Source organism: Ictidomys tridecemlineatus, chromosome 6, assembly GCF_052094955.1.
Source record: "Ictidomys tridecemlineatus isolate mIctTri1 chromosome 6, mIctTri1.hap1, whole genome shotgun sequence".
Lineage (NCBI taxonomy): Eukaryota > Metazoa > Chordata > Mammalia > Rodentia > Sciuridae > Ictidomys > Ictidomys tridecemlineatus.
This window is the reverse complement of record NC_135482.1, coordinates 89,650,791-89,678,359: the sequence shown is the minus strand read 5'-3', so window position 1 is coordinate 89,678,359 and position 27,569 is coordinate 89,650,791. Positions and strand designations below refer to the sequence as shown.

The following is a 27,569-nucleotide window of genomic DNA, read 5'->3' as shown; positions in this document are numbered from 1 at the left end:
TAGACAGACTTGATAAAGAGAAGGACAAAGATGTTGTAGGATTTTCCCAAGGAGACATGGCAAAGCAGACTTGAATGTAATAGGTACGGCATTTAATTTCATTGTATCTAGAACTATAATAGCCAGTCTGCAGCTATCAAGTTATTTTGTTCCTTAAAAGAATTGTTTTTTAAAGTTAGTAATTTCTAAGTACCCTCCAAAATTTGGAATTAATTAAAATTTAAATAGCCTAGTGATGTAATTTCTCTAAATTAAGAAAAAGTTTAGCTAAAGAATTTTTGAGTTACATATTATTTCAAATTAGCCAATATCATCTTAATAAGCTGAAATGTGCCATTTTATTCTGTTCCTTTTAAAATATTTTTAAAATTTTAATTTGTTATATATAACAACAGAATGCTTTACAACTTATATTACACACATAGAGCACATTGTTTTATATCTCTGGTTGTACATAAAGTACAGTCATATCCTTCGTATCTTCATACATGTACTTAGGGTAATGGCGACGATCGTATTCCACCATCTGTAAAGGTTGTGGAATATTTTTCCTCTGGAGTGCTTATAGGAAAAATAATGAAACCTTGAGATGGAATAAAATTTCTATTTCTAATTTCCTGTGTTGGTGTCATTATTACAATTTTTTTTCATATCATACCCAAAAAGAGCTTTTAGAGCTCAGGACTTATTTTTTTCAGAGGATGCAGGGTTCCAGCATCTCTGTTGAGTTTTTTTTACTGACTTTGTCTTAATTAACTTAATTTATATAGATTATTGTGCTACTACTTACTTAATTACTTTGACTGCATAGAGTCATAGAAAAGGCATTGCAAACTTGAGACTTGCTATAAAACATTTCTCCTGGCATTAAGAAAACCTCTTTCATTCGTATATTCAATTTAATCTTATTTTCAAATTAAAAATATGTGTGTTCTATGTAAAAAGGAATATATTTAAGTGAGGAGGCATGATTGTTTATTGCCTTTTATAGGCTGCTTTAAGAAAAACGAAGCATTTGAGAGGAAAGGTTTAGTTGGTCCAGTTCCCTCTTGAATAATAACTGTTGATGTCATAGATGGTCTCTGTTCAAGAGCATTACACATCTCTACTAACTACAAGCCCTGGATTTATAATTCAACTTCTTTCTGTCTCTCCAAGTAATGAAGTTTAACTTTTCCTATCCATTGTTCCCCTGAAAGCAAAATAACAATAAACTTGAGTAGTTTTGGCATCGGAAACCACATACCACTAATCTTTATCTGTGCTGAGACAACCCCAAATACCACTTTGAGCATAAAATATGGGACTGTTTTATTTGTTACAAAGGCCAGCTTACTAGAATTAAAAGATATTATTGGGGCTGTGGGTTGTGGCTCAAGTGGTAGCGCCACTCACCTGGCATGCGTGGGGCACTGGGTTTGATCCTCAGCACCACATAAAAATAAAATAAAGATGTTGTGTCCACTGAAAACTAAAAAATAAATATTAAAAAATTCTCTCTCTCTCTTAAAAAAGATATTATAGATGTATCATCACAGAAATTTTAAAGTAGCAAATGCCAAATGAATATATGTATGCCTGTATGCATAAGTGTGCACATACCACTTAAAAAAAATGCCCCGTAAAGTACTATACTAGCATTACCATTTTGCTGTATTTGTTTATTTCTTTTCTCTTTCCCCCTTTCCTTTTCTTTCCTTTCTTTTCCTTTTTCTTCTCTCCTCTCTTCTCCTTTCCTCTCTTGTCCTCTCCTCTCTCACAATCAATCTCTCTTTCTGTCTCACAATCAATCTCTCTTTTTCTGTCTCACAATCAATATCTCTCTCTCTCTCTCTCTCTCTCTCTCTCTCTCTCTCTCTCTGTCTCTCTCTCTCTCTCCCTCCCTCCCTCCCTCCCTCCCTCCCTCCCTCCCTCATGCATGTCAGGCAAGAGGTCTACCACTGGCACCTGCAATTCCCCTTACCTGTATTTCTGACCTAGTTTTAATAAGTGTTAAAGTCTCACATAATTACTGAATTTTCTTTAAAAAATCATAAAGCTGTCAGACATTCTGGTTCTCAATATTCTTACAGTCAAATTACAATAGTCTTTTTCTTTACATGACATTAATATTTCACTACATACCTCTGTGGCTACTCCTTACATATAAATGAAGAACATTTGACCCTGTTATCCTATGAAATGAGGATATATATTTATTCCAGTGAAAAAGCCTGCTCATAAATTTGTGTTTAGAAGGAGTGCCTAGGGTGGTGAGAATCAATATTCATAGATTGGGTATTATCTAGAAAGGTTTTTTTTTTTTTTTTACTTTAAGACAGATATATTTGCATATCTGTTTTGTGTGTGTGTGTGTGTGTTAAGATTATCGATCTCTCTTTATATAACATATTGCCAAAGAAATACTTTTAAATAGCATGAGTAATGTATGAATAGGAAATAGAGACAGTTATGTATAAGCACCCTTTTAGTGTTCATCTTAAATGATAAGTATACTCATAACAGTTCCTAAGATAGTAAATAGCAGAGTTAGAATAAAATATTTGTTGAGAGAATAAAAAATGTACAGAAATCTTAATGTGCAAGTAGATATTAAAAAAAACCTAAACCTAAACTTTTGATTGTATCATAGATTCAGTTTATTGAACAGTTTTATTTTACACATAATTATCAAAACATACTGAGCACACTGACTTGAAATCTGAGTGTACAATCTGAACTAGATAGTTCCAGTGTTCATTTCCTAAGTGTATAAAACCACATGTGTTCAAACCCATCTTCCCACACTGCCAAGCTTTGCATTTCTTTGTCTTGATATTGTATCCTTTCCTACTATCCCCTTTGAGACCTAGATTCCTGTTGTGCTTTGGATCTGGAATGTCACCCAAAGTCTCCTGTAGTGAAAGCATGGTCCCCCAGTGCAATAATGCTCAGAGATGGGGCTTTAAGGAAATGATTGGATCGTGAGGTATCTAACCTCATTAGTGGACGAATCCATATGTAAGCTTTTTGTTGCTGTGAATGAAATAGCTGACAAGAACAACTTAGAGGATGGAAAATACATTTCGGCCCCTGGTTTCAGAGATTTACTCCATGATTCACTGTCTCCATTGCTCTGGCCCATAAGTGAGGCAGAGCATCATGGCAGAAGGTCATGGCAGAGGAGTTTCTGCTTTCCTCAGGGCAGCCAGGCAGCAAAGAGAGTAAGGGGAAGTGACTGCAAGGAAGACAAATCTTTCCAGGGCATGTCTCCAGTGACCCATCCCCTGCCACCACACACCACCTGCCTTTGGGTACCACAAATTCAGTCCATTCAAACTAGAGTGGACTGATTAGGTCATACCTGTCATCATCTAAACATTTACCCCTGAATATTAGTGCATTAACACAGGAGCTTGGAGGATAACACCTTATATCCAAACCATAACAATCCATTTGGTGGATTAATAGTTTGAATGGACTACTAAAAGGTGGTAGAAACAGCAGGCAGGTGAGTCATGGTTGAAGGAAGGGGTATGCTCCTAGAGACCATATCGACCATATCTTGTCCTTAGATCCTTCCTCTTTCTCTTTCTCTACTCTCTGGCTGCCATAAGCTGAGCAGTTTTCCTCTGCCACACCCATTTGTCATGACATTCTGCCTCTCCTCAGGCCCAAAGCAATGGGACCAGCCAACCATGGACTGAAACCTTTGAAACCATGAAACAAAACAGATCTTTCCTCCTTTAAGTTGTTCATGTCAGGTATTTTGGTCACAGCTTCAAAAAGCTGGCTAACACACCTCCTTGAACACAAATATATTTTTCTCCATTTTCTCATTAGATTAGATAGACATCATACCACCCTCCTATCTCGTCCTTAATGCTTTTTTTCTCTCTTCATTTTAATTTTCTCTTGCATTGTACAATTCAACGGACCTATTATGTGGGTTACCCATTAGTTTTAAATTTTCTACTAGCCATAATAAGAAATAGAAAAAGAAACAAGCCACAATATATTTATTATTTAACTCAATATAGCTGAAATATTCTTTCAATATGTAATTAAATGAAGTTTTTGAGATGTTTCACACTATTATTTGTGATGAATCTTCAAAATTCAGTGAGTGATTACACTTTTAGTACATGTTAATTCAGACTAGCCTCAGTGCAATTGATCTGTAGTCACATGTGTCTAAATAGCTTCTATGCTGGCCAGTGTAGCTCTAAATCACTAAGACAATATATTTAATATAAATCTATAGTAATATAGAAGTTAGGTATTAAGAATAAAAATTGTGTTGGCTGGGATTGTGGCTCAGCAGTAGAGCGGTTACCTCACATGTGCGAGACCCTGGTTTCAATCCTCAGCACTACATAAAAATAAGTAAGTGAAATCAAGGTATTATGTCCAACTACAACTAAAAATAAATAAATATTTTTTAAAAAGAATAAAAATTGTCAAAATAATTTAAATATTTAAATATAACAGTAGATATTAACCAAGTAATGCTCTGATTTGTATTACTGTGCTAGGAATAAGAGTCCCACATATTTATTTAAATTATTACTTTAAGGACCTCAAACTTCCAGTATGATATCCTTTTCTCCTGAAATCCTTCCCATATTTAGCCAAGATACTTTGAATAAAATACATTTACAAAACACATTTTTCTGAATAACAAGAGTTGGAGATGTAAAAGTTGAAAGCAGTAAAGGAGACTACACAGCAAAAGCCCTTCATTTCACAGAAAAATCCTTCAGACTTTGTTTAACATGGTATGTTGCAAAAGAGCCATTTGCTGTGATCACAATGCAATTTGGGCTTGGCAAATATTTAGGGGCATAAAAAAACAGAGAGGAAAAGAAAATATAATTACGCCATTAGAAATTCTGAAATATGAAGGGATTTTTTTCCTGCTTAATCTTCTTGTCAACTCTTTGATGTAGACATTAATTTCTCAAACCCAAAGAGGACAGTATTGAATTTCAGATAGTTTTAGTTCACTTAGCCTGCCTAAGGTCACAGAGCTAGTCTACATGTCTCCAAAGCCATCAAATTTCTACTACTCAACTCTGCTCCCTTCATGCAATGGTCCAACACATAGATACTGTGGCACCACTTAGAGGCCCCCAGAAGCATGTGGCCCTCAGTTTTGAGATTGCTGCATAAATAATTTTGTAAATTATTCTTTATTATAGCTTACTGTAACCATTTTAATTGTACTTAATCATTTTCTAATTTATTAATGCATTTAAAAAATTACAATATGCTGCTACACTTAATCTATGTAGATATAATCTCCCCTCATTATATTCATTCACACACGTACATACACACACACACCTGAGAGTTCAGGTTACTCTTACCAGACTTTACCAGAATAAGCTCCAAAAATAAAAAGGAAATGAAGACAAGGAAGGAGACACACACTTGAGGGTATTGTAGGAGGATGTGATTGTGTCCATTTTTTTCTTCTTCAGTGATCACTGTCTGGGGAGCCACAAAATATTTCAGAAAGATAAATCAATTATTCAGCTTCAGCTACAGAAAAATAGGAAAGCTCCAGGAAAGTTATCACGAGAGGTAAGACTCCTTTGCATTGATTTTCATTAACTGATACACTTTAGAACAATGTTACTGTCTTTATGGCTTCCTGCCAATTCAGAAACACCTGACTTAATGAATAGATGTTTATCTGAATATAGTATTGAAATATACTGAAAACTTCATCTGCATGCCTGTTAATTTAGACCAAAACAATAACATGAATGCATTACTGCATTTTTAGTGTTTGGGACTGAATGTTTGTTCCCCCCACCCCCCACCCCCGATTCCTGTGTTGAAAGCCTACTCCCTCAGTTGTATAGAATTAGGAGGTTGGGACTTTGAGAGGTAATTAGATTAGATGAGGTCATGAGAGAAGGGTTCTTGGGATATTAGTGCCCTTTTAAGAAGAGATGAGAGACTTGCGTTCTGTTTCTTTTTTCTTTCCCCTATGTGAGGACACAGTAACAAGGCTGTTTTCTACAACCCAGGAAGAGAACTTGACCCAAGCTTGAAACTCCTGGTCTCCAGAACTATAAGAAATTTGTGTCTGTCATTTAAAACTTCTAGTCTATGGGAGGATTTTCTTATAGCAATCCAAGCTAAGACACTCAGAATAGTAAATAAATTGGTCTCAGAAAAGTTATTGATGAGAAACTTACTAAATTTTATAACTTGGTAAGTCATGATTATAGCTTACATCTATATACTGAGACGTAAAAGGAATAGAAAATGTAAAGAAGAAACTATTGAAGGCAGAATAATAACACAACTACTGTTCATTTGAAAACTACTTATGTCCCTAACTTAAAGCAGGACAAATTAATATTCACACCATAGATAATAAAACTACCTAGAAGGAGATTACTGTGCTTTAATGACACTATTTCATGCGGTTAGATGATAATTTTATTCTCTGTGTGATGTCTTAAGTTACTTCCAAACCAAATTGCACAGTATGCGGTGAACTTTGATTTTTTGGCAGTTTTTATCTGTAGAATCTTCCAATTACCTGCTTTAAGCAAAAAATCCTATCACCTTGTCATTTCCATCAGATAACAGATTTCTAGTGCATGATTCTTTTTTTCTATTATGAGGTGTTTCATCATAAAAAATGTCAGGTGGTATATTGAGTTGTAATATGTCTATATGGAATATAACATAATGAGGCCAAAAGAGAATTGTTTAGAAATATCTTTTGGATCTGGTTCTCAACTTGGCCGCTGTTGACAGCTCTAGGGCTATGCATCTGAAATTTCCACAAAGAAACATTATGAAGCGCAACTAATATCGTCAGAATTAATAAACTTAAATTCTTCAAATTGCCCTCAGTGTTGCAGAAAAAGCTGAATCATCATATTTCATTGCATCATGAAGGAAGAAGAGAAAATATACGATTCTAATTTGTATGTTGCTAAAAATAATTTATCTCATTGGTGTAGTAATTTACAAAGCACTGACATTTTAGTCTCATATAAATTAAGGTTTATTTTTAAATCCATATTATTCTACCAGTCTGATAAAATATGAATAAATAAAATATGAGCCTCTATTTTATGTGTGAGACTCTTAACATTTCTATCACATTTAATCTTAACAATTCTGTGAAGCAAACACTACTGAAAATAAGGAAGCAGAATCCTAGGGAGCCCACTCTGACTTTCCCAAGATAACAGTCATAGAATTGATATGGTAAGGAGCTGGGTTGAACAAGCCAGTGAGTCTTCAGAGCCCACACTTTATTCTACCAACTTATATGGCAACTGTATTTAGAATCTACACTCTAATCTCAAAGATTTTTTATATAATTTTTACAGTAATTTTATATTTTGTTTTGCTTTCCACAGCCTTGTTCATATACTTCAAAGTCTGGGGCATGATAAGTGCTTAATAATGGCTAAATACTATGCATATATTAGGTGCCAGGCACTGTTCTCAGTGCTCAAAATGATAAAATAGTTCAAGTGCCAAAAGAAGGTAACAAATACTCTAATGTTCCTATCAGATAATTAAAAGTGCTTAAAAAGTTAAGAAAAGAATTAAAAGGTTCAAAATTCTCATAGCCAGTAAATAAGAAAAATGGGATTTGAGCAAAAGTAGTCTGTCACTCATTGTTTCTTTTGCTGAGAAGAAGCTTTTTAGTTTGATTCCATCCCATTTATTGATTCTTGGTTTTAATTCTTGCCCTATAGGAATCTTATTAAGGAAGTTGGGACCTAATCCCACATGATGGAGATTTGGGCCTACTTTTTCTTTTAATAGGCACAGTGTCTCTGGTTTAATTCTTAGGTCTTTGATCCACTTGTGTTGAGTTTTGTGCACAGTGAGAGATAGGAGTTTAATTTCATTGTGTTGCATATGGATTTCCAGTTTTCCTGGCACCATTTGTTGAAGAGGCCCTCTTTTCTACAATGTATGTTTTTGGATCCTTTGTCTAATATAACTCTAATTGTGTGGGTTAGTCTCTGTGTCCTCTATTCTGTAGCATTGGTCTACCAGTCTATTTTGGTGCCAACGCCATGCTGTTTTTTTTATTATTATTATTGTTCTGTGGTATAGTTTAAGTTCAGGTATAGTGATGCCACCTGCTTCACTCTTCTTGCTCAAGTTTGCTTTAGCTATTCTAGGTCTCTTATTTTTCCAGATGAATTTTATGACTTCTTTTTCAATTTCTATGAGGAATGTCATTGGGATTTTTATTAGAATTGAATTAAATTTGAATAGTGTTTATGGTAATATGGTCATTTTGACAATATTAATTCTGCCTATCCAGGAACAACAGAGATCTTTCCATCTTCTAAGGTCTTCTTTAATTTCTTTCTATAGCATTCTGTAGTTTTTGTTGGAGAAGTCTTTCACTTATTTCGTTAGGTTGATTCCCAAGTTTGTTTGTTTGTTTGTTTTGAGGCAATTGTAAATGGGGTAGTTTTTCTCATTCCCTTTCTGAGAATTTGTCACTGATATACAAAAATGCCTTTGATTTATGGGTGTTGATTTTGTATCCTGCTACTTTGCTGAATTCATTTACTAGTTCTAGAAGCTTTCTGGTTGAATTTTTTGGGTCTTCTAGATATAGAATCATATTGTTAGCAAATAGTGCTAATTTGAGTTATTTTCCCATCCACATCCCTTTAATTTCTTTCATATGTCTAATTGCTCTGGCTAGTGTTTTAAGAACTATGTTTAGTAGAAGTGGTGAAAGAAGGCATCCCTGTATTGTTCCAGTTTTTAGAGGGAGTGCTTTCAATTTTTCTCCGTTTAGAATGATGTTGGCTTGGGGCTTAGCATACATAGTTTTTGTGATGTTGAAATATGTTTCTATTATCTCTAGTTTTTTTAGTGTTTAGGTGAAGTGAATAGAGAGCCTACATCTTGGGAGCAAATTTTTACCACTCACACATTGGATAGAACACTAATCTCTAGGGTATATAAAGAATACAAAAAGCTAAACACCAAAAAATCAAATAGCCTAATCAATAAATGGGCCAAGGAACTGAGCAGATACCTCTGAGAAGATAATATATACAATCAATCAACAAATATGTGAAAAAATGCTCAATAGCTCTAGCAATTAGAGAAATGCAGATCAAAACTACTTTAAGATTTCCTCTCACTCCAGTCAGAATGGCAGCTATCAATAATACAAACAACAATAAATGTTGGCAAGGATATGGGGGAAAAGGCACGCTCATACATTGCTGGTGGGACTGCAAATTAGTGTAGCCAATATGGAGAGCAATATGGAGATTCATTGGAAAGCTAGGAATCAAACCACCATTTGACCCAGCTATCCCACTCCTTGGTTTATACCCAAAGAACTTAAAAGCAGCATACTATAGGGACACAGCCACATCAATGTTTATAGTAGAACAATTCACAATAGCTGAACTGTGGAACCAACCTAGATGCCCTTCAGTAGACGAACGGATAAAGAAAATGTGGTACATATACACAATGAAATATTACTCAGTAATAAAAGAGAATAAAATCATGGAATTTTCAGGTAAATGGATAGTGTTAGAGAATATAATGTTAAGTGAAGTTAGCCAGTACCAGAAAACCAAACACAGTATGTTTTCTCTGATATTAGGATGCTGACTCATAGTCAGGTCGGTAGGGGTGCATGAGAGGATTAGACAAACTCTAGATAGGACAAAGGAGTGGGAGGGAAAGGGAAGGGGCATGGGGGTAAAAGAGATGGTGGAATGAGATGGATATCATTACCCTAAGTACATGAATGAAGACATGAATGGTATGAATATATTTTTTATACAACCACAGTTATGAAAAATTGTGCTTTATGTGTGATATATGAATTATAATGAATTCTACTATATATATATATAAAACAAATTAGAATTAAAAACAAACAAACAAACAAAAAAGTAGTCTGTCATAAAACTTACAATGTCATCCAATCCAGTGTCTTTGAGTTCTTGTCATTGCCACCATTGTCATTATGTGTAAGGACAAGCACAAAGTCATCATTGAGTATATAGTATGTATCTGTAACCCAAAGGGCCTGTTCTAATGTGTCATTTTAATCATAGAGATTATTGTTATATGCTTCTTTTTTATTCTTCATGTTAACTTTGCTAGTAACCATCTCTCTACTTCATATAATAAATAACATCAACTCTTGGCTGAAACCAGAACTTATGAACAGAAAATATATATGCCTTTTCATTTTTTAGTTGCACGTGACAATACAATGATCTTGACATATCATACATTTGAATCAAATGGGGTATAATTTCTCATTTTTCTGAGTGTCCAGGTTGCAGAATCACATTGGTTACACAGACACCTATATACATACATCAATACTAGTGTCTATTTTATTCTGCTGTCCTTCCTATCCCCCCTCCCCTCCTCTCCTCTCCCATCACTTCTTTCTACCCAATCTAATGTGACACATTTCTTTCTTTTTTTTCCCCTCACATCATCATACATGTATTTTGTATGACGATGAGGGTCTCCTTCCCTCTTCCGTGCAATTCCCCTTCTCCCTCCCTTTCCCTCCCACCTCTCTTCCCTATCTAGAGGTAATTTTCTTCTCATGCTCCTCCTCCCTACCCCATTTTGAGTCACCTCCCTTATCTTATCCACAACTTTTCCTAGCACTGACTACAGCTGTGATTTAAAATTTTATCATATGCCTGAAGGCAAAGAAATTTGTGTACTTTTCATTCATTTAATAAGTATTTAATGTGTAATTTCTATGCAATAGGCTCTGCATGAGTGACTAGAATAGTAGACAAAAATCAACCAAGTCTCATCCAGGAAAACCAGCTGGCCCAGATTCCAAATTAAAGAGCAATGCAGCCTTTACATAGGATGAAAGAACGGTACTCCATGTCTCCATTTTCCAAATCTTGACTTTTTAAAATTTTTTTTCATGATCACATTCCAAAGTAGAATACATTACATTTTATAAAAATCTTTAAGACTTCACTTTTAGGAATGAGCATAAGTATTATGTGTGTATGTGTGTGACTAATTTAAGAACTATTTGTTAAACATGTTCTATATGCTGTATATAATACTTGTCTAATACAGTAAAAAAATTTAATGACCACAGTTCAAATCCAGAATTATGTCCTAGAAAACATATAGTGTAGATTAGTAACTTATTTTTTCATCAAACAAATAAATAATTAAGCACGTATTATGTGGTAGAAATTATTCTAAACACTGCCTACACAAAGACAAGGCATATTGGTACCTTCTAAACACTGCATACACAAAGACAAGGCATATTGGTACCTTCTTTAAAATTTAGTGTTCACATCCTGGTAGAGAGACAGAGAATTAAACACACACAGACACACACACACACACATATATATATATATATAATGAAGTTCAACAAATATATGTCCTTCAAAAGAAAATGTATCTATTTCTTGAGAGGAAGCTGTAGGGGCAAACTAATACAAATGAATATGAAGGATTGGCAGTGAAAATTGTTTTTATGTCTAAATTCTAAAGCGTATAGTCCTAGCTCTGACCATTTGAAATGAGGAGTATTAAATTTATTAATTTGGCATCTTGTTTCAAGAAATAACTTTGGTCTCATATTGCCCATTTCAAGCGTTCACTCTTAGGAAAATTATTCAATATTCTGCACCTTAATTTTTATCTAAAATTATGAATAATAAATAGTATTTAGCCAATGTGGCTATTAGGGGAACTCAACTGAGAAGTATAAGTGAGGAGCTTAGGACTGTGCCTGACCTTGGTAGGATTACATAAGTATTAGCTATTGATGTCATAGAATTAAGGTGACAGACAATATTATATTTTAGTCATTTACTAGTGGAAATTTTAAAGCCTTATTAAAACTAGTTTGCATTTAAACATTTAAAAACTTGGGAAAAAAATTGAGAGATATGGGCATTGATTTCCTATCTCAGAATAATGTGTACACCACAGTATCACTTGTTAGCTTTCTGTTGCAATAAAAAAAAATCCCTGAGACAATCAACTTCTGGAGTGAATTGTTTCACAATTTTGGAGGTTTCAGTACATGATCCATTATCCCAGTTGCTTTAGAACCTGTGGTAAGGCAGCTCATCATGGTAGGAGTGCATGCAGAGCAAAGCCATGTACCTTAGCATGAACCAAAAAGCAAAAGGAAAAAGTGAGGAAGAGATGGAGGCCTCAAAATCCCCTTTAAGGGTATTCCTCCTGTGACCAAACGACTTCCCACTATGCCCTACCTCTTAAAGATTCCCCCGCATCCCAATTACATGACCCTGGGAACCAAGCTTTACTACGTGGGCCTTTGGAGGACACTAAAAATCCAAATTGTAGCATTCTGCTGCTGTTCCCTAAGGGTTATGACTATCTTACAGTGCAAGATGTCCTTAGTCCATCTCCAGGAATCCTCAAAATCTTAATTGTTCCAGCATTGCTCAAAAGTTGAAATCCCAAGTCTTCTTCAAGACTAAAGGCAAATTCAGCTGTGAGCCCCTGTGAGAAATCAAAACACAAGTAACATACTTTCAAGATGCGATGATGGGACAGGGCACAAGGTAAACATTACCATTGAAAAGTATGGAATAGGGGAAGAGAAAGTAATTGTCACAAATCAACACCAAAACCCAGTAGGGCAAACATTAAGTCCTGAATCTTCATGCCCAATATCGAGGACAAACTGTGGTGGGATATGGGATTCCACCTATACAGCCTTGCTTGTGTTCACCCACAATGGTACTCTTTTAGGAAAACTTTTGCATACTCCCTAGAGCTTTCCTCAACAGGCAATGCTCAATGCTGGGATCTCTACCTTTCAGGGTCTAAACTATAGCTTTTTGGATGCACTCCCATAGCTCCATGAATCATCCCACTGCAGGGACTTCAACACTGTAACACACTGCCTGGCCTCCAGAGCTTTCCTTTGAAATCTTAATGGATGCCTGCAAAAACAACATCATGTAGACAATGCCAAGTTCTGCTGCCAGCATGAGCTATACCTGGACCCACTTGAAACTAGCTGTGGTGGCCTCTGAGTACCTGTTGTCTTGACACTGGAAAGTCATTCTGAGGTGGTCCTGGGTGCACAGGGTGTCTATCTCTGATGTCTTTCCTCAAATTAAAGTCTTTGAAAGAAATTCACGCTTCCAGATCGCTGAGCCTACCAACGGGTAGGGTGGCCTTGCAGATTCCTGAGATATTCTTGGAGGCATCCTTCCTGTTGTCCTGGCACAAAGTGCTTGTCTTCTTTTTATAGGTGCCAATAACCACACAGTCTTTATCCAAAACTTATACCCATCCCTTCTCTGGCCAAGCTGCAAAATTTTCAAGTCATTCTGATGTTTCTCTTTTCTCCTGATTCTTACTATAAATCCGGTTAAAGGTAGCCAGTAATATCTACACCATAGCTTGAATACTGGGCTGCCTTGAAATTTCCTCTGTTAGTTAACTCATCTACCACCTTTGATCTCAGTCTCCCACAAAGTATCTGAGCATGATCAAAATGCATTCAAATTAATTGCCATGGTGTAACATTTAGCCTCTGGTCCAGTTTCCAATAGTCCTCACTTCCCAATAGAAACCTCAACTGCATCACCTTTACTCTTGGTACTCCCATCAGCAGTCTGGTTTTTGAGACCACAACAAAATCACAAGGTAAGCTCTGTTTACAGCATGCTAGGTTTTCTCCAGCCCACTCCTCCAAATATTTCCAAACTCTTCCTGTAAACCAATTCCAAATTCTCTTCCACATCATCAAGTATATAGCAATAACAAAGACCCCACTTCTCACTACCAGTTTTCTGTTGGTCAGCTTTCCATTACTATAACAAATGCCATAGTCATCCTATAAAGGGGAAACACCTATTTTGGCTCACAGTTTTAGAGTTTCTACCCATGATCAGTTGGCCCTAATGCTTTTGATGTTATGGCAAGGCAGCCTATCATGACAGCAGCATATGTTGAAGCAAAAATCTGACATCTCATTAGGAAACAGGTAGCAAAAAAAAAAAAAAATACTGAGGACAATACCTTTCAAGTGTACTCCTCCAGAGACCTATAAACATCTGACTTTACCCCACCTCTTAATGATTCCACCTTCCATTAATGCCACTGTGGGGATGATGTCTTTAATACATGAGCCTTAGAGGAATACTCAGATCCAAATCAAAGCAATCAGGGTGTTTCCTATAGGTCAACAATTTTGATACATAACACTTTTTCTTAAACCTTTTAATACACAGAAAGCAGGATAAATTATACTCTCATGGGCAAATATGTGACAAAAATAAATGAACAAACAAAAGGATAATTATCTTCTTTCATTTTTTATCAGTTCGTGTTAGTTATACACAATATTAGGATTCATTTTGACATAATTATAAATGCATAGAATTCAGTTTGCTCCAATTCAGTTCTCAGTACTTACTCTTACTCTCTCCCTCTTCCCTCAATTGCCTGATTTTAAAGCAGACTTTATAAAGGTTTTGGGGTGGAATCTAGATGTTATATTAATCACTTTAATATACTGAGACAGCTTATCATCTTCTGATTCTTCTTCAGTATCTGAATTACCATATTTAAAATATCTGACCCTTGTTTTTAACATAGGCATCATAAAAAGATATGAATGTTTTCAATGCTACTTTTCAAAATGTTGTCAAAATTCTCCTGATTTTCAGAATTTAAGCTGTAAGCTAAACATTTATGAACAATTATATTGTCGCTCTAGTAAAATTATAAAAGTAGATTTATGGTACTTTTTCACATAGAAATGTAATAATTATTATCATTTGACTAAATTTATCGACATCATTGCCTTTCAATAGATACTTTAGTGTTTTATAGTTATGAAAGGCATTACCAACCTCAATTCATCTTAGATGCCTCCCCTATTTGAAACTTGATTATATTATACTAAAATATGACAATTTAATTCTTGTTCTAAGAGACTGTTCATTTAGCAATTTGATGGGCTTTAGAAACCATCCTTGATTTCAAAATCTTAAAACTCCTACATTGATTAAATGTGATGTAAATGACTGAATCTCTTTTTAAATTTTTGTTCTCTTTTTATCTTTCTCTAAATTGATCAAAAGTGTTGCCAACATTGTAGCTACTAATCATAAAAACAAGATTTGCTTCTAGCTCCAAAGAAATATTCACAGAACAATTATGACAACAGAATTTTTAAATGAAAATACAGGTTTGACATTTTTCTTAAGACCAAGGTATGGTCTTCAGTTTTGAAGAAAAGTAAAACACATACTTTGTTCCACATCCAGCTGCTGAAATTCTTCTCCACCCTTCTGAGAAATTTTAAACAAAAACAAAATAGTTTTAGTAAATGGCAATACAACAAAGGCTAATTTTCTCCACCCCAAGATAGTTCTGTAAACCAAATAAGATGGGTTTACAATAAATGTAAGAATGATATACAGAAATATACAAGTAACTATACATATGTATATATTTTAAGTTTGTTTTTCAATACATAAAAATTTAAATTTTATATTATTTATATGCATGTTTTGATTTTATCATCTGAAAGAGGGGAAGTGCTGGATACTAAGATATTACATTTCTAAACTTAATACTGTTTTTCTCTTTATAGTCCCCTCCCTTTTTGCTGTACAATATAAAGTGTGGCCTTCTCGGCCACATATAAATTGTCTTATTGCTGTCACACTTTCTATTTTAGCTATCCCCATACATTGCATACATCTATGACTTTCTATGTAAATTTCTACAATAAGCTTCACACTCCAAGTTCCTTAGCATCTCTACAAAGTGTCTCTCTAAAACCATACACTTACAGCATTGTTTTATACCAGTGACCTCATTCTTTCCAAGTAACTTAGCTTCTTTCTACTTACACACACACACACACAAATCATAAAAATTAATTCACTTTTGACCTTCAGCCACATACGGATTTCTGATATTTTCCATCAGAAACTTTAATAGGCAATTTCAAAATCAAGTGTGTGGCTGTGCTAGGTGGTGCATGCCTATAATCCCAGTGGCTAGGGAGGTTGACACAGGAGGATTGAGAGTTCAAAGCCAGCCTCAGCAATGGTGAGGTACTAAGCAACTCAGTGAGACCCTGTCTCTAAATAAAATATTAAAATAGGGCTGGAGACACACAAGATTATATATACCCAAGCAATAAGGGACTTATCAGCTTTCAACTTTGTTGCCACCGTGTGGTCAAATAGTGCAATTATGATGGAGTATATTACATTATATCTGCACAGTTACATAGTTTTATGGATACCTAGTTTAAAAAAAAAAAAGCTAGTCAAGGAGTTTAGGTGAGTGTGTGATAGTGTGTTTGTGTATGCATATGGGTCACAGGACTGAAAATAAACTGGCAACTGATGTGTCCTAGAATTTATACTTATCATATTCTGTCATTCATTAGCATAATATATTGTTCATGAAAGGGAAAGCTCTCTTACGCTGACATTTTGGTGGTAAGATGCGGTGAAGCTGAAAAATGGAGGAGTTTATTGTCTGCCTACTGCCCTACATGGCCAAATATCATCTTAGATTGCCATGGCATGCACGTTTGCCCTAAATGAAGAAAAAAAAAAAAAAAAGAAGAGAAAGTTCCTATGTGGAAAGAACTGGTGACTAAAAGCCTGCCTTTTTATACACTAGTAGAAGTTAATGTTTGACCTTGGTGATGCAGGATGTTTTTCAACTGTCTTCTCAATTTAGCCTCAACTTAAGCTCAGCTTTCTGTTTCACTACTGGAAAGAAGGCTTGTACAGTTAAGGAGAGTCTTTAAGAAAAAGCATAAAAATGATGAATGAGGGTTATCAACAGAGGTGAATAAAATGACAGCAGGAAGTTGCAGACCTATTTTTATCTGGCACTCATTCCTATTCACTCTATAAATATTAATATATCCTGCTGTCTACAGAATGAAGACGACCACTGTCAGTTTCACCCAAACCAACTTCTAGAGTTTACACACGTTTGGAAAGTATCCAGGTAAGACATTTTACTTCTGCTCCAAGACGGCTTTCTGACTGAGTTCTCACATGCCAAATCACAATATTTTTCAGTTGATTGTAAAGACCGTCCTTTCACTAGTACCATGGAAGCTATTGTACTTTTAATAGATATCTCCCTTTGGCAAGTTCTGTTAATAATTATCTGTTCTTCACAGCTTTTCAGATACATTTGAAGGGCTGCTAACACCTTCCAGAACAATCTAACATTCATTTTAAAATATCTCTGCTGCTGGTTATTACATTTTCAAGGATTTTTTTTTCTCATTCATTTTGTGAATTTGGGTATGCATGTGTCACTAAGCTCTTTGTAAAACTGAATTTCCATACTTTGAAAGTCACGATCCTCTACTTAAAATTCTGGAGCTCCCTGAATGTAATTGGTATATCATAAACAGACGAGAGTAAATTCGTATCAGAAGACTCAACTGACAGGAAATGAACATACCCTAATTGATTCTTTTGACTAAATATATGCATGAATTATTTGGAAGAATAGACCTATTAGGAAGCTAAATTGCTACAGTCAGGGTATATCTGGAACTAAATTCTTCTGAGCTGAACCAGCAAAAAACATGTGTGGTGGGAAATATATTTCATAAATCTCTAAAGCAAAGCCTGATATAAAATAATAGTCATCACTTTGTGGAGTTATTATACATTTTGCATGCATTATCTCCTCTAATTTCTGCCTTTCCTCAATCCCATGATAATGCATATTATTCTACTTCAAAACCAAACAAACTGAAGTTTGGGTTGGTTAAATAACTTTCCCAAGGCCACTCAGGTCACTAGTGGCAGGAGTAAAATCAGATCTATCTGAAATATTCAAAGGCCATGTTTTTTTCATTAAGCTATGAGTGTTTTCCATGTGTGTCCCACTTTCTACTTCCCTTCCCAAAATTTTCAGCCTCACAGTATAAAATTATAAAATGGCTAAGACTAGAAAAGACATTACACATAAGCTCACTCAAAATTTTATTTTATAACTAATGATAAGGATTGGGTCAGCATAGCATTTTAACTGTCAACATAGCACATGAGCAAAGGCTATAGTTTCCTTTTTACAAAATAAATTTATTCAGGAATGGCGGGTACGGGGAGAGATAGAAAAAAAGAAATCAAATGTGACAAATTCTTTAAAAGTGGGAATGCCTAGGAGACAAGGCATTATTTTGAACAGGTTTGGTGGGACACCAAAAGGCAAGAGACAGAGGCTATGAGAAGAAGGTCAAAGCCAGGATGTATTCACTCTGCTCTTGTCTTACACCTGCCACTGCCTGTCCAAGTGTCCACAGAGTTAAAAAAAAAAAAAAAAAGGTTCTACTTTGGTAAGGCATAAAGGAAACCTACCAGAGACTACCTAGAATCAGATTTAACTCCTTCACTGTTTCCCTTCAATCCAAGAGCAGTGAACCACCATCTGGGAGGATGCCACCTCCCAGTGCTACTTTGGTTAAAAAAAAAAGAGTTGAAAAGTTTTGCTAGCTATAATACAGATTGAATGTTGCAGCCATGACTAAAACCAAGTCTCTAATTCTCAAGGAATGTTTATTCTACTTCCTTTATATTCCAACCTCAGCCCCTTAGATTTCTTCAGTGTTATCTAGTGCAGGTCCATTCTCGGCCTCCTTAAGGCCAGTGTGGGACTTTGTCTTCTTTGAGACTGTGCTGCTCTGCCTGCCTTTGTCAACCCACTTGATGGTGTCATCAGAAAGTCAAATGCTAGACAGCAGCTTATATTTTGTTTATTCTATGACTCAACTACCTTTTAGAAGATGGGAACTTCACTGACCATCACTATTTCCTAGTACTTTTTCTATAAAATAGATACCATACCTTAAAGTTAAGTGCTGAAATCAGTGCAGTTCTGGTGGATTTTTAATTTTAGAAATAGGTTTTATATGAAAATGCACTACTGCTTTCTTACCCCTCCATTGACATCTTCCATGTAGTTTTTCTTTGAATTGACAGATGGACTCCCCCTAACGGGATAATGTAATAAGAGTGAGGAAGCAGCTGCTGTAAAACATATTGATTAGTTTTTAATGCTGTGTTTTTATTTTGTGCTACTCATTATTCAATTCAATTAGGAGTTTTCAGGACAAATAAGAAGATAAAGTTAATAATGTTTTGGAACCTGTCTTGAAGAATGAAACCCACAAGAATCACTGTTCAAATCATGAATATTCCAACTAAACATAGATAAAGCTGGAATAAGAGAAGCTTAGGAAAGAAAAAAGCAGAGGTTTGGTATCAAAGACACTACTATTATAAATACATGCCATTAATTCCAAATGCAATTCTCCATAAGATTTTTCATATTTAACATTTCATGATGTGTTTACCATTGTCTTCTTATGAATCCCTTTTGTAGGGCACCTAGTTTTTGTGAGAATGGCTTTGAACTTGAGATCCTCCTGCCTCAGTCTCCTGAGCCCTTGGGATTATAGGTTTGCACCACCATATCCAGCAAGCCTGTGCTTCTAACTGGCTGTAAATTGGGGTCCCAAAATTTCCTTATTGGGTTTTGTCTAATTTGCTTGAGTGGTTCACAGAACTCAGGGAATCACATTTACCAGTTTTTTGTAAGATATTTAAGAAGGATGCAGATGAAGAGATGCATAGAGCATTGGGGTGAGGAGCAGAGCTTCATGCCTTCTCCAGGCATAGTAATGTCCAGAAATCTCCAGGTGTTCAGTCATCTGAAAACCCTCTCCAAACCCTGTCCTTTTGAACTTTAATGGGAGCTTCATTACATAGCCATGATTGATTGAATTATTGACCATCTGTGTTCAGCTTAACCTTCAGCCCCTCTAATTCTGCTTGGGTCTTTCCAGTTTCTATTCTGAAGATATCCAGGGGTTCCAGCCACTCATTAGCATACAAAAAGATACTTACCACTTTGAAGATTCTAAGGGTTTTAGGAAATAGGGACCAACACCAGAAATATATTTTATAAGATCACGCCTTTGCAACTCACATTTTGAATTAACAGTTATTTGATATGAAGATCAATCTTTGAAAGATTTGGTTAATTTGTCCTAACATTTTTGGAGTGATAAAATGTTCACATATATTTATAGTCTGTCAAGTTATACAATTTTATATAGAACTTATAAAAATATTTTCAAAATTATATAAAGAGTAATCCCTTTTATACCCTGTCTTTTATAGAATAATGAACCAAACACAACTTGTGATAAATATTTGTGCTAAAGATAATACTATATAAAATTTTCTACCCAATTTTAATTAAGTATTTTTTTCCTTTTCAGACAATGCCTCTCAACAGTAATCAAAAAGTATGATTTCCACCTGAAATACCTATTGAAAAACCAGGTATTGGCTTTTGTTATTTGATCTGTCAATTCAATAAGCATTCATTAAGCATGTTCTATTTTCCTGAAATATTGAAAGTTTCTGAAGACAAAGATGAATGACACAGAAAGTTTGTACTTGAGGGGGCTTTCATTCTACTATGAACAAACAGACAAAAAGATATATGGAATGAAGTATTGTAAGTACCATGAAAGATGTGTGTATATACAGGAAACATAAGTAAGACAGGATTATTAGCTTTACCCATTTAAACTATGTATTGAAAAACAATTCAGTGTTTTCAGGCCAAACAAGGGGAATCTTGAAGGATGGTATGGAGTAGGGATAACTTTCAGCCAAGGAAAATATGAAAAGAAACAGTCAGAAAACAGCCTGGTGTGATTAGGAAGCCATATGAAATTTGACATGGCTACAAGGGTTCAGGTTGAGAACCTAGAAAGAGAGCAGGCAGCACCAAGTTATGTGGGATCATCTGGACCTTACATGAGCAATTAAAGATTTTCAAATTCATCAGTTGATGACATGAAACCATTCTGCAAGGTGGTACAAACATTGACAGTTGATTGGAGGAGCATTTTATTAACAGAGAGATGATTTAGGCATAGCTTAACTCTCAAATGTAGAAATGGAGATAATTGGACAGATCCATAACAGGTGAAAATGTGCAATTTACATAATCAGCTGAAAAACTAGGTGTTTTTACTTAGGGCATGCCTAGAATAACTCCAGATTTCCTTGCTGCTGACTTACTGCATAGAGAAATCAACTGACTACAATGAAGAGAGGAGAAGCATCCTTGGCAGGAGAAAATCATGGGTGCTGTCCAATGCTATTGAAATTGGGTCATATTTGGGACATCCAAGTTGTGATCTCCATTAGGCAGATCACTTCCTGCAGCTGCTTCTTCCAGAGAAGAGTTGGTGTTTCACAAATAAGACACCATATTATTACAGAAAATTGTATGAGTCAGAGACTATTTTTAAAACAAGTGAGAACTTTTTTTTCCATTAAGTAATTGACTTTGAGCTTGGTTCTTCAACCTTGTGATTATCATTCTTTCTAATATAAAAGTTAAAACTTATAGGTACCCAGGACATACTAAAACTTCACCCTAGAGCATCTATACCTTTTGACTATATGTAGAGATACTTTTGAGGTTATCATAATCTACTTACACGTGAATTAATTTAGTTATCTAAATGTCTCAGTATTGCTAATATGTCATACACATACACACATGATTTTTGAAAATTTGTAATGGGGCTTAAGTTCCAAATTTAGAAGTTTGATCATATTACTCATATATGAAGACTCCAATATATTCACTTTGAAAGAAACCATTGACTACTGTGAATTTTTCTGATATGACTTAACACTTGGCAAAACATTAAAGAAATACTGTCTTTACATTATCACTGGGAAATAGTGATCATCTCTTACCAATAAATTACTTTATAAATAGACACAGTGTTTGAGACATTCCAGATGAACTCAGTCCAAAACAATTAGCTTTTTAAATGAGATTTTTTTATGAAGCATCAATAGTAAATATGTGAGAATGAAGGACAGACTCTAATATTCTAAATTTTTTATTTTGCACCTTCTATTATTCAACAAGCACATTAAATAGCATTTCATTGATGTCTAAAACAGCATCAGTTTTAAAAAGTAATGGTTTTAGCCTATTTCCCAAACTTGGATTATTATATATGATTTGAAAAACAAAAAAGAGGTGGCTGAATAAATTTGTCATGAATGTTACCAAATACTATGGATAATTTAACTTATCAAATATTTTCTTTCCTTGGAATGATTATTTCATGATTATTTAATGATTATTAAAATATTTAGACTCCACTCATTTCAGATTGGACATTCTGGGTTTTATGTTAACTTAACATATTTCATACATATTCCAACATATACTAATTTTGGAAGTCATTTGCCTAGAGCTTTTCCATTGAACTTTTTTGTTCTATCTCTTTTATTCTACTAGTATCCTGAACTATAAGGAATACATTCAATTTTCATTCTGTATTCTGTTTTTAATCTTTAACATTTCAGATAAATTAAGTATAAAATAAAGAAAAATAATTTCCCCAAATGTATCACTGAATGCTTACTTACTTGAGGCAAATCACTGAACTATTTACTCACTGGAAAACTGAGGGATCAAAGACTAAACCTCACCCTGAAGTGGCTGATAATCTTGTGTGAGAGACAACATAATCATGTAATAATATATAAGATATATAATTGCCAGTATAAAAATCATATCTCAGTCTACATAAAAGAATCAGCTTCTGAAACCTGTAATCGAAGTGGCTTGGGAGGCTGAGGCAGGAGAATCTTGAGTTCAAAGCCAACCTCAGCAAAAGCTAAGTGCTGAGTAATTCAGTGAGGCTGTGTCTCTAAATAAACTATAATATAGGGCTGGGGCTGTGTCTCACTGGTTGAGTGTCCCTGATTTCAATCTTTAATCCCAAGTATTTAAAAAAAAAAAAAACAGAATCAACTTCTGATTCAAAATCACTCCTTTCTAGTAGATTCCAATATATTGTCTCCAAATTCCTTAATAAAATGCCAGTGAGAAACATTACAGAAAGTTAGCAATCCCTACCACTGATGATAGAGAATCTAGCAACTATTGAACTGATTTAAAAGTAGATGGGTCAGTATTTAGAAAAATCTATTTGTGTTTCAAAATGTGGTTGGGCTTCATAAAACATCTACTAGGTCTGAAAAGAGCCAGCCCCTCCAACTCCTTCTACCATGTAACCCATGACTCACGGGTAGTACTAAGAAGAAAGCCAGATGAATATGGCATCTTTATTATTCAGCTTTAATAACTGATTTAAATGAGAGATGTAAAGGAATCATTTTAATGTGAGGGAGACAGAATAATACCTATCTCACACTTGCCCCCCCCCAAATAATAATAAACCAAAGGTTTTCAGCTAAATAGGGGCAGAAATGTTTATATAAAGAGAACAAATAGGGATTTTATAATATGTCTACCATTTTTGAGAACTGAAACTCTCTTCAAGCAAATAAATTGTTAGATTTTCAGAAGTTCTAATTTCAAACATAATTTAAGCAGAGTAGCAATATAGGACATAATTTAGGAGCAGAGTTTCCAAAGTTAGATAGATTTGTCAATCCCCATCACTATGGAAGTTTTATTAAACCTTCCTAGCATTCATTTATTCATCACTAGAGTCTCTTTATGCATGTAGCTGTTTTTAGTTCTGTGACCCACTTCACTTTACTTTGTGTGTGTGTGAGGAGGTAACACTCAAAGCTTTTTGTTTTTCTAAATGAATAACCAATTATTCCTGAATAATTTATTTAAAATGGTATCCCTTCCTCTATTTCATAGTCTTTACCACACTGTTAAAAAAAATTATCCATGTATTTGGAGGTCAAGTTTTAGACACTTTCTATTCTGTTTCTTAATCTAAGGCTGTATCCTTATATCAATGAGGCCCCAAGTTAATTAAAATGCTTTTATAGAATGTTTAGCAACAAACAATGTTCTCTATTATTATATATGTTTTTTTAAAATCTGGCTATTTTAGATACTTTGATCACAACTGTGTTGAATCTATTGATATATTTCAGAAGATTTGTTATATCAAAATATTGAATTTTATAATCCAATCAATCTTTCCATTTAAATAGGCTTTCATAAGTTTATTCAGCAAGATTTTATTTAGAGTTCAGGTACAGACACATTTTATTAATTTTATCCTTCATTATTTTGTACTTTAATGATATTTTAAATAGTTTTATATCATTTTCAAATTAGTTGTTACTAGTATATAAAAATAGATTTGACTTTCATACCTTGCCTTGCATGTATTGTTGAATTTTCTTTTTTTTTCCCCTAGGAACTGTTTTTTAGATTACTTAGCATTTCTACATGCTCTCTGTGAAACAATTTTTCTTTTTCCTTTCCAATTATGGGAGGTTATTTCTTTTATTTCTTTTATTCTTTAATACTAATCAAAGGTTTCAACAGAATTTTACTAGAATATTTAAGAACAGAATGCTTGCCTAGCTTCTTTTGCCAGTAAGTGTGAAGTCATGGAGTTTATGTAGCTGTGAAATGAAGTTAGTTGCCTTTCACTAGACTGAAGTTTTCTTCTATTCCTAATTTGCTAAGGGTTTATGTCTTGAATGGGTGATGAATTCTGTCAAAATGTTTTTCTGCATGGTTTTTCTCTTTTATTCCTTTCAAATTAAAATAATATTTTCTCTTACTATGATAAACCCTACTTATTAAAGATTTATCATCCTTTTCATAAATTTCTAGCTTCAAGTAACTGATATTTTGTTACAGATATTGCATCTATCTTTTTGAGGGGCATTAGACTATAGTTTCATTTTCTTATAATATTGTTCTTGATTGTAGTAGCAGAGTGAATGTTGACCTTATAAGATAAGTTGGGCAGTGTTCTCTCTTCCTTTATATACTGAGGGAATTTGAGTAGATTTGGTTTTATTGTTTCCTTAAGTTACTTCATTCACTAATGAAACTATTTGCTCTGGGGTTTTCCTTACAGGAAGGGTTTTACTACAAATCCTTTTTAAAATTAACACAGAACTATTCCATTTTTTTAGTTTTAAGACCAAAAATTTTCCTCTAAATTTCAGCAACAACCCACAAATGTTGATATGTTGGTCATTATCCCTCTGCTGGATTCAAAGAAGGGTACTATTTTGTATACTATCTGGCTTTTTCACTTTACATGAGACCAATATTCTACATTTCAAGCCCAACCGTAACTTCAAGTGAAATATTATTCTTTAAAGGAACAATAATTTGTAATAGCACTACTAAACCTGGAATGAAAAGTGTTCTAAATTTTTGTCTTTAAACTTATTAATTGAATTTGATGATTTCCAGTTCATACACATATAGAAACTCAGTAAAATTTATATAAAAATTTATGTTTATATATAACATTTATGTTGGTGTCTATTAGCTGTCATAGGATGGCTCATGTCTCCACAGAGCTTTGGGTGCTCTGTGACCCAAACTTTCTCCTCTATCATTGAAATAGTAGATGTTCTGAAGCATTATGCATCTAGGGATTTTCTTTTGAAATAACCCCGCTGTTTGTATCTATAAAGATTTTTATAATGTGGATCAGCTGTCATCAAATTTGTAAATTTTAAGCTGATTTTATCCTCCTACAAGTGTGTGTGTGTGCGCGTGTGTGTGTGTGTGTGTGTGTGTGTGCGTGTGTGTGTGTTTGTACACTTGCATCTGTTACATATGTATTATTTTGGGATAAACTCTGGGTTTGTTTTAGGATGGTATTTCTACACAGCAATTTTTTATTTGTTTCTGCCTGGGTAAAAAAATAACAAAAAATAGCTCACTTATTTTTAGCATAAATTCCCAGTGCAGGTAATATAAATTAATAATCCGTAGCCATACATAACAAAGACAAGCATTTATTTTTTTTAGGCAATTATTTTCCTCATGCAAAGACTCTGGGTAGAGAAAGATCTGTTTTAGTCAGCTTTTTTCACTGCAGTAACCAAAAGACCTGACTAACAATTTGAAGGAGGAAAAGTTATTTTGTTGCTCATGGTTTCATAGGTCTCAGTCCATAGATGTCTGACTGTTGCTCTGGGCACAAGGTGAGATGGAACATCATGGTAGAAGGGTGTGGTGGAAGGTAGTAGCTGGGAACAAGGCACTAGAAAGGAGAGAGAGAGAGAGAGAGAGAGAGAGAGAGAGAGAGAGAGAGAGAGAGAGAGAGAGAGAGATTTTTCTCACCATAGACAAAATAAAAACCCCAAAGTCATACCTCCAATGACCAGCCTCCTCCAGCCATACCCCACTCACCTATAGTAACTACCCAGTTAATCTCTATTAGGGGATTAATACACTCATTAGATTAAGAATCTTGGGGCTGGGGATGTGGCTCAAGTGGTAGCACGCTCGCCTGGCATGGGTGCGGCCCGGGTTCGATCCTCAGCACCACATACAAAGATGTGTGTCCGCCGAAAACTAAGAAATAAACATCAAAACTCTCTCTTTCTCTCTCTCTTTAAAAAAATATTATAACCCAATGACTCCATCTCTAAATTTTCTTGCATTGTCTCATGTGAGCTAAACCATAACACTTCTTCAAAAATTCTCTTGGCCATTAAGTATATAGTTTTTCTTCCTCCACTCTTTACAGATGACCATCCATCCATCCATCCAGTGTCTGGGGTTTATTCACGGATCTTACCCATCCCCTACCTCTACCAACTAGTTTAAGCATAATACTTCACCTACTTATCCAACATGAGCAATAAATCTTTAAGCCTGAGGTCTCAATTCTGTCTGATTTCTCCTCAGCCATTGCAGCATTAGCATTTGAGCTACTCCTCAGGCTTGAAGTTCCTGCTACATTTATGTCACCAAGAGAATTAGGCTGTTTTTGTTTGGGGATATTGTGCATTTATTTATTTTTTTCTTACACTTTATCTAATGTTCATATAAACTTGCAGGGTCTCTGTGTGTGAGTGTGCACATATACACGTGTGAAGGTAGGTTTCTCAATCCATCAGTTGCTGAAGTTGAACCTCATTGCCCTTTCCCTGGGAAGCTCATGCTCTGTGTATCAAAAAATTACATGCATTTCAATACTACCTCCAATTTTCCCATCATGTCTGTGTTTTTGCCATGATTAATGGCTAGCCTGCTTTCTTCATTTTCCAAATATGAAATTTTGGAGTCATCTTAAATCCAACCTTAGTTGTTCAGCTACCTAGTGACAAAAATCAACCCAACATTTACATTTTAATTAGTAATCTCTATGAATTTTCACAAATTTAGATATCTCACATACCTATTTAGAATGCCTGAATAAAAAATAGCACCTAATATGTACCTCTCACATAGTTTTATAACTTTTTAATTCACATTTTATTAGCTATCTGTGCATATGCAGTGTCTCGTTCATCTTATAATCTAAAATATTGGTGTGAATGGCTAGAAATTAATTAAGCATTAAAATTTAGCTATTATTCTCTGCCAGGCACTTTTTAATGTTTTATCTAATTCATCTTTACAACAAACCCATAATTGATTATTATTATTATTCCTGCTTCATAAAAGAGGGGACCTAGGCACATTAAAGCTAAATACTATAAAGATGTTCCAGGTAGAAAGGAAAAGAGGCAAGATATGAATACCAAGAG

The 27,569-nt window shown here is 34.6% G+C and overlaps 1 protein-coding gene across 1 annotated transcript in view; it reads left to right on the top strand.

Moving 5' to 3' along the window:
- The window catches only part of Pik3c2g (phosphatidylinositol-4-phosphate 3-kinase catalytic subunit type 2 gamma), a 318,773-nt gene that overhangs the window by 32,954 nt on the left and 258,250 nt on the right, over nt 1–27,569 (top strand). Inside the window, exons 5-7 of the mRNA XM_078015186.1 lie at nt 5,463–5,565; nt 16,931–17,001; nt 20,300–20,363. Coding sequence (XP_077871312.1) covers nt 5,463–5,565; nt 16,931–17,001; nt 20,300–20,363 — 238 coding nt within the window. The remainder of the gene's footprint in view (nt 1–5,462; nt 5,566–16,930; nt 17,002–20,299; nt 20,364–27,569) is intronic.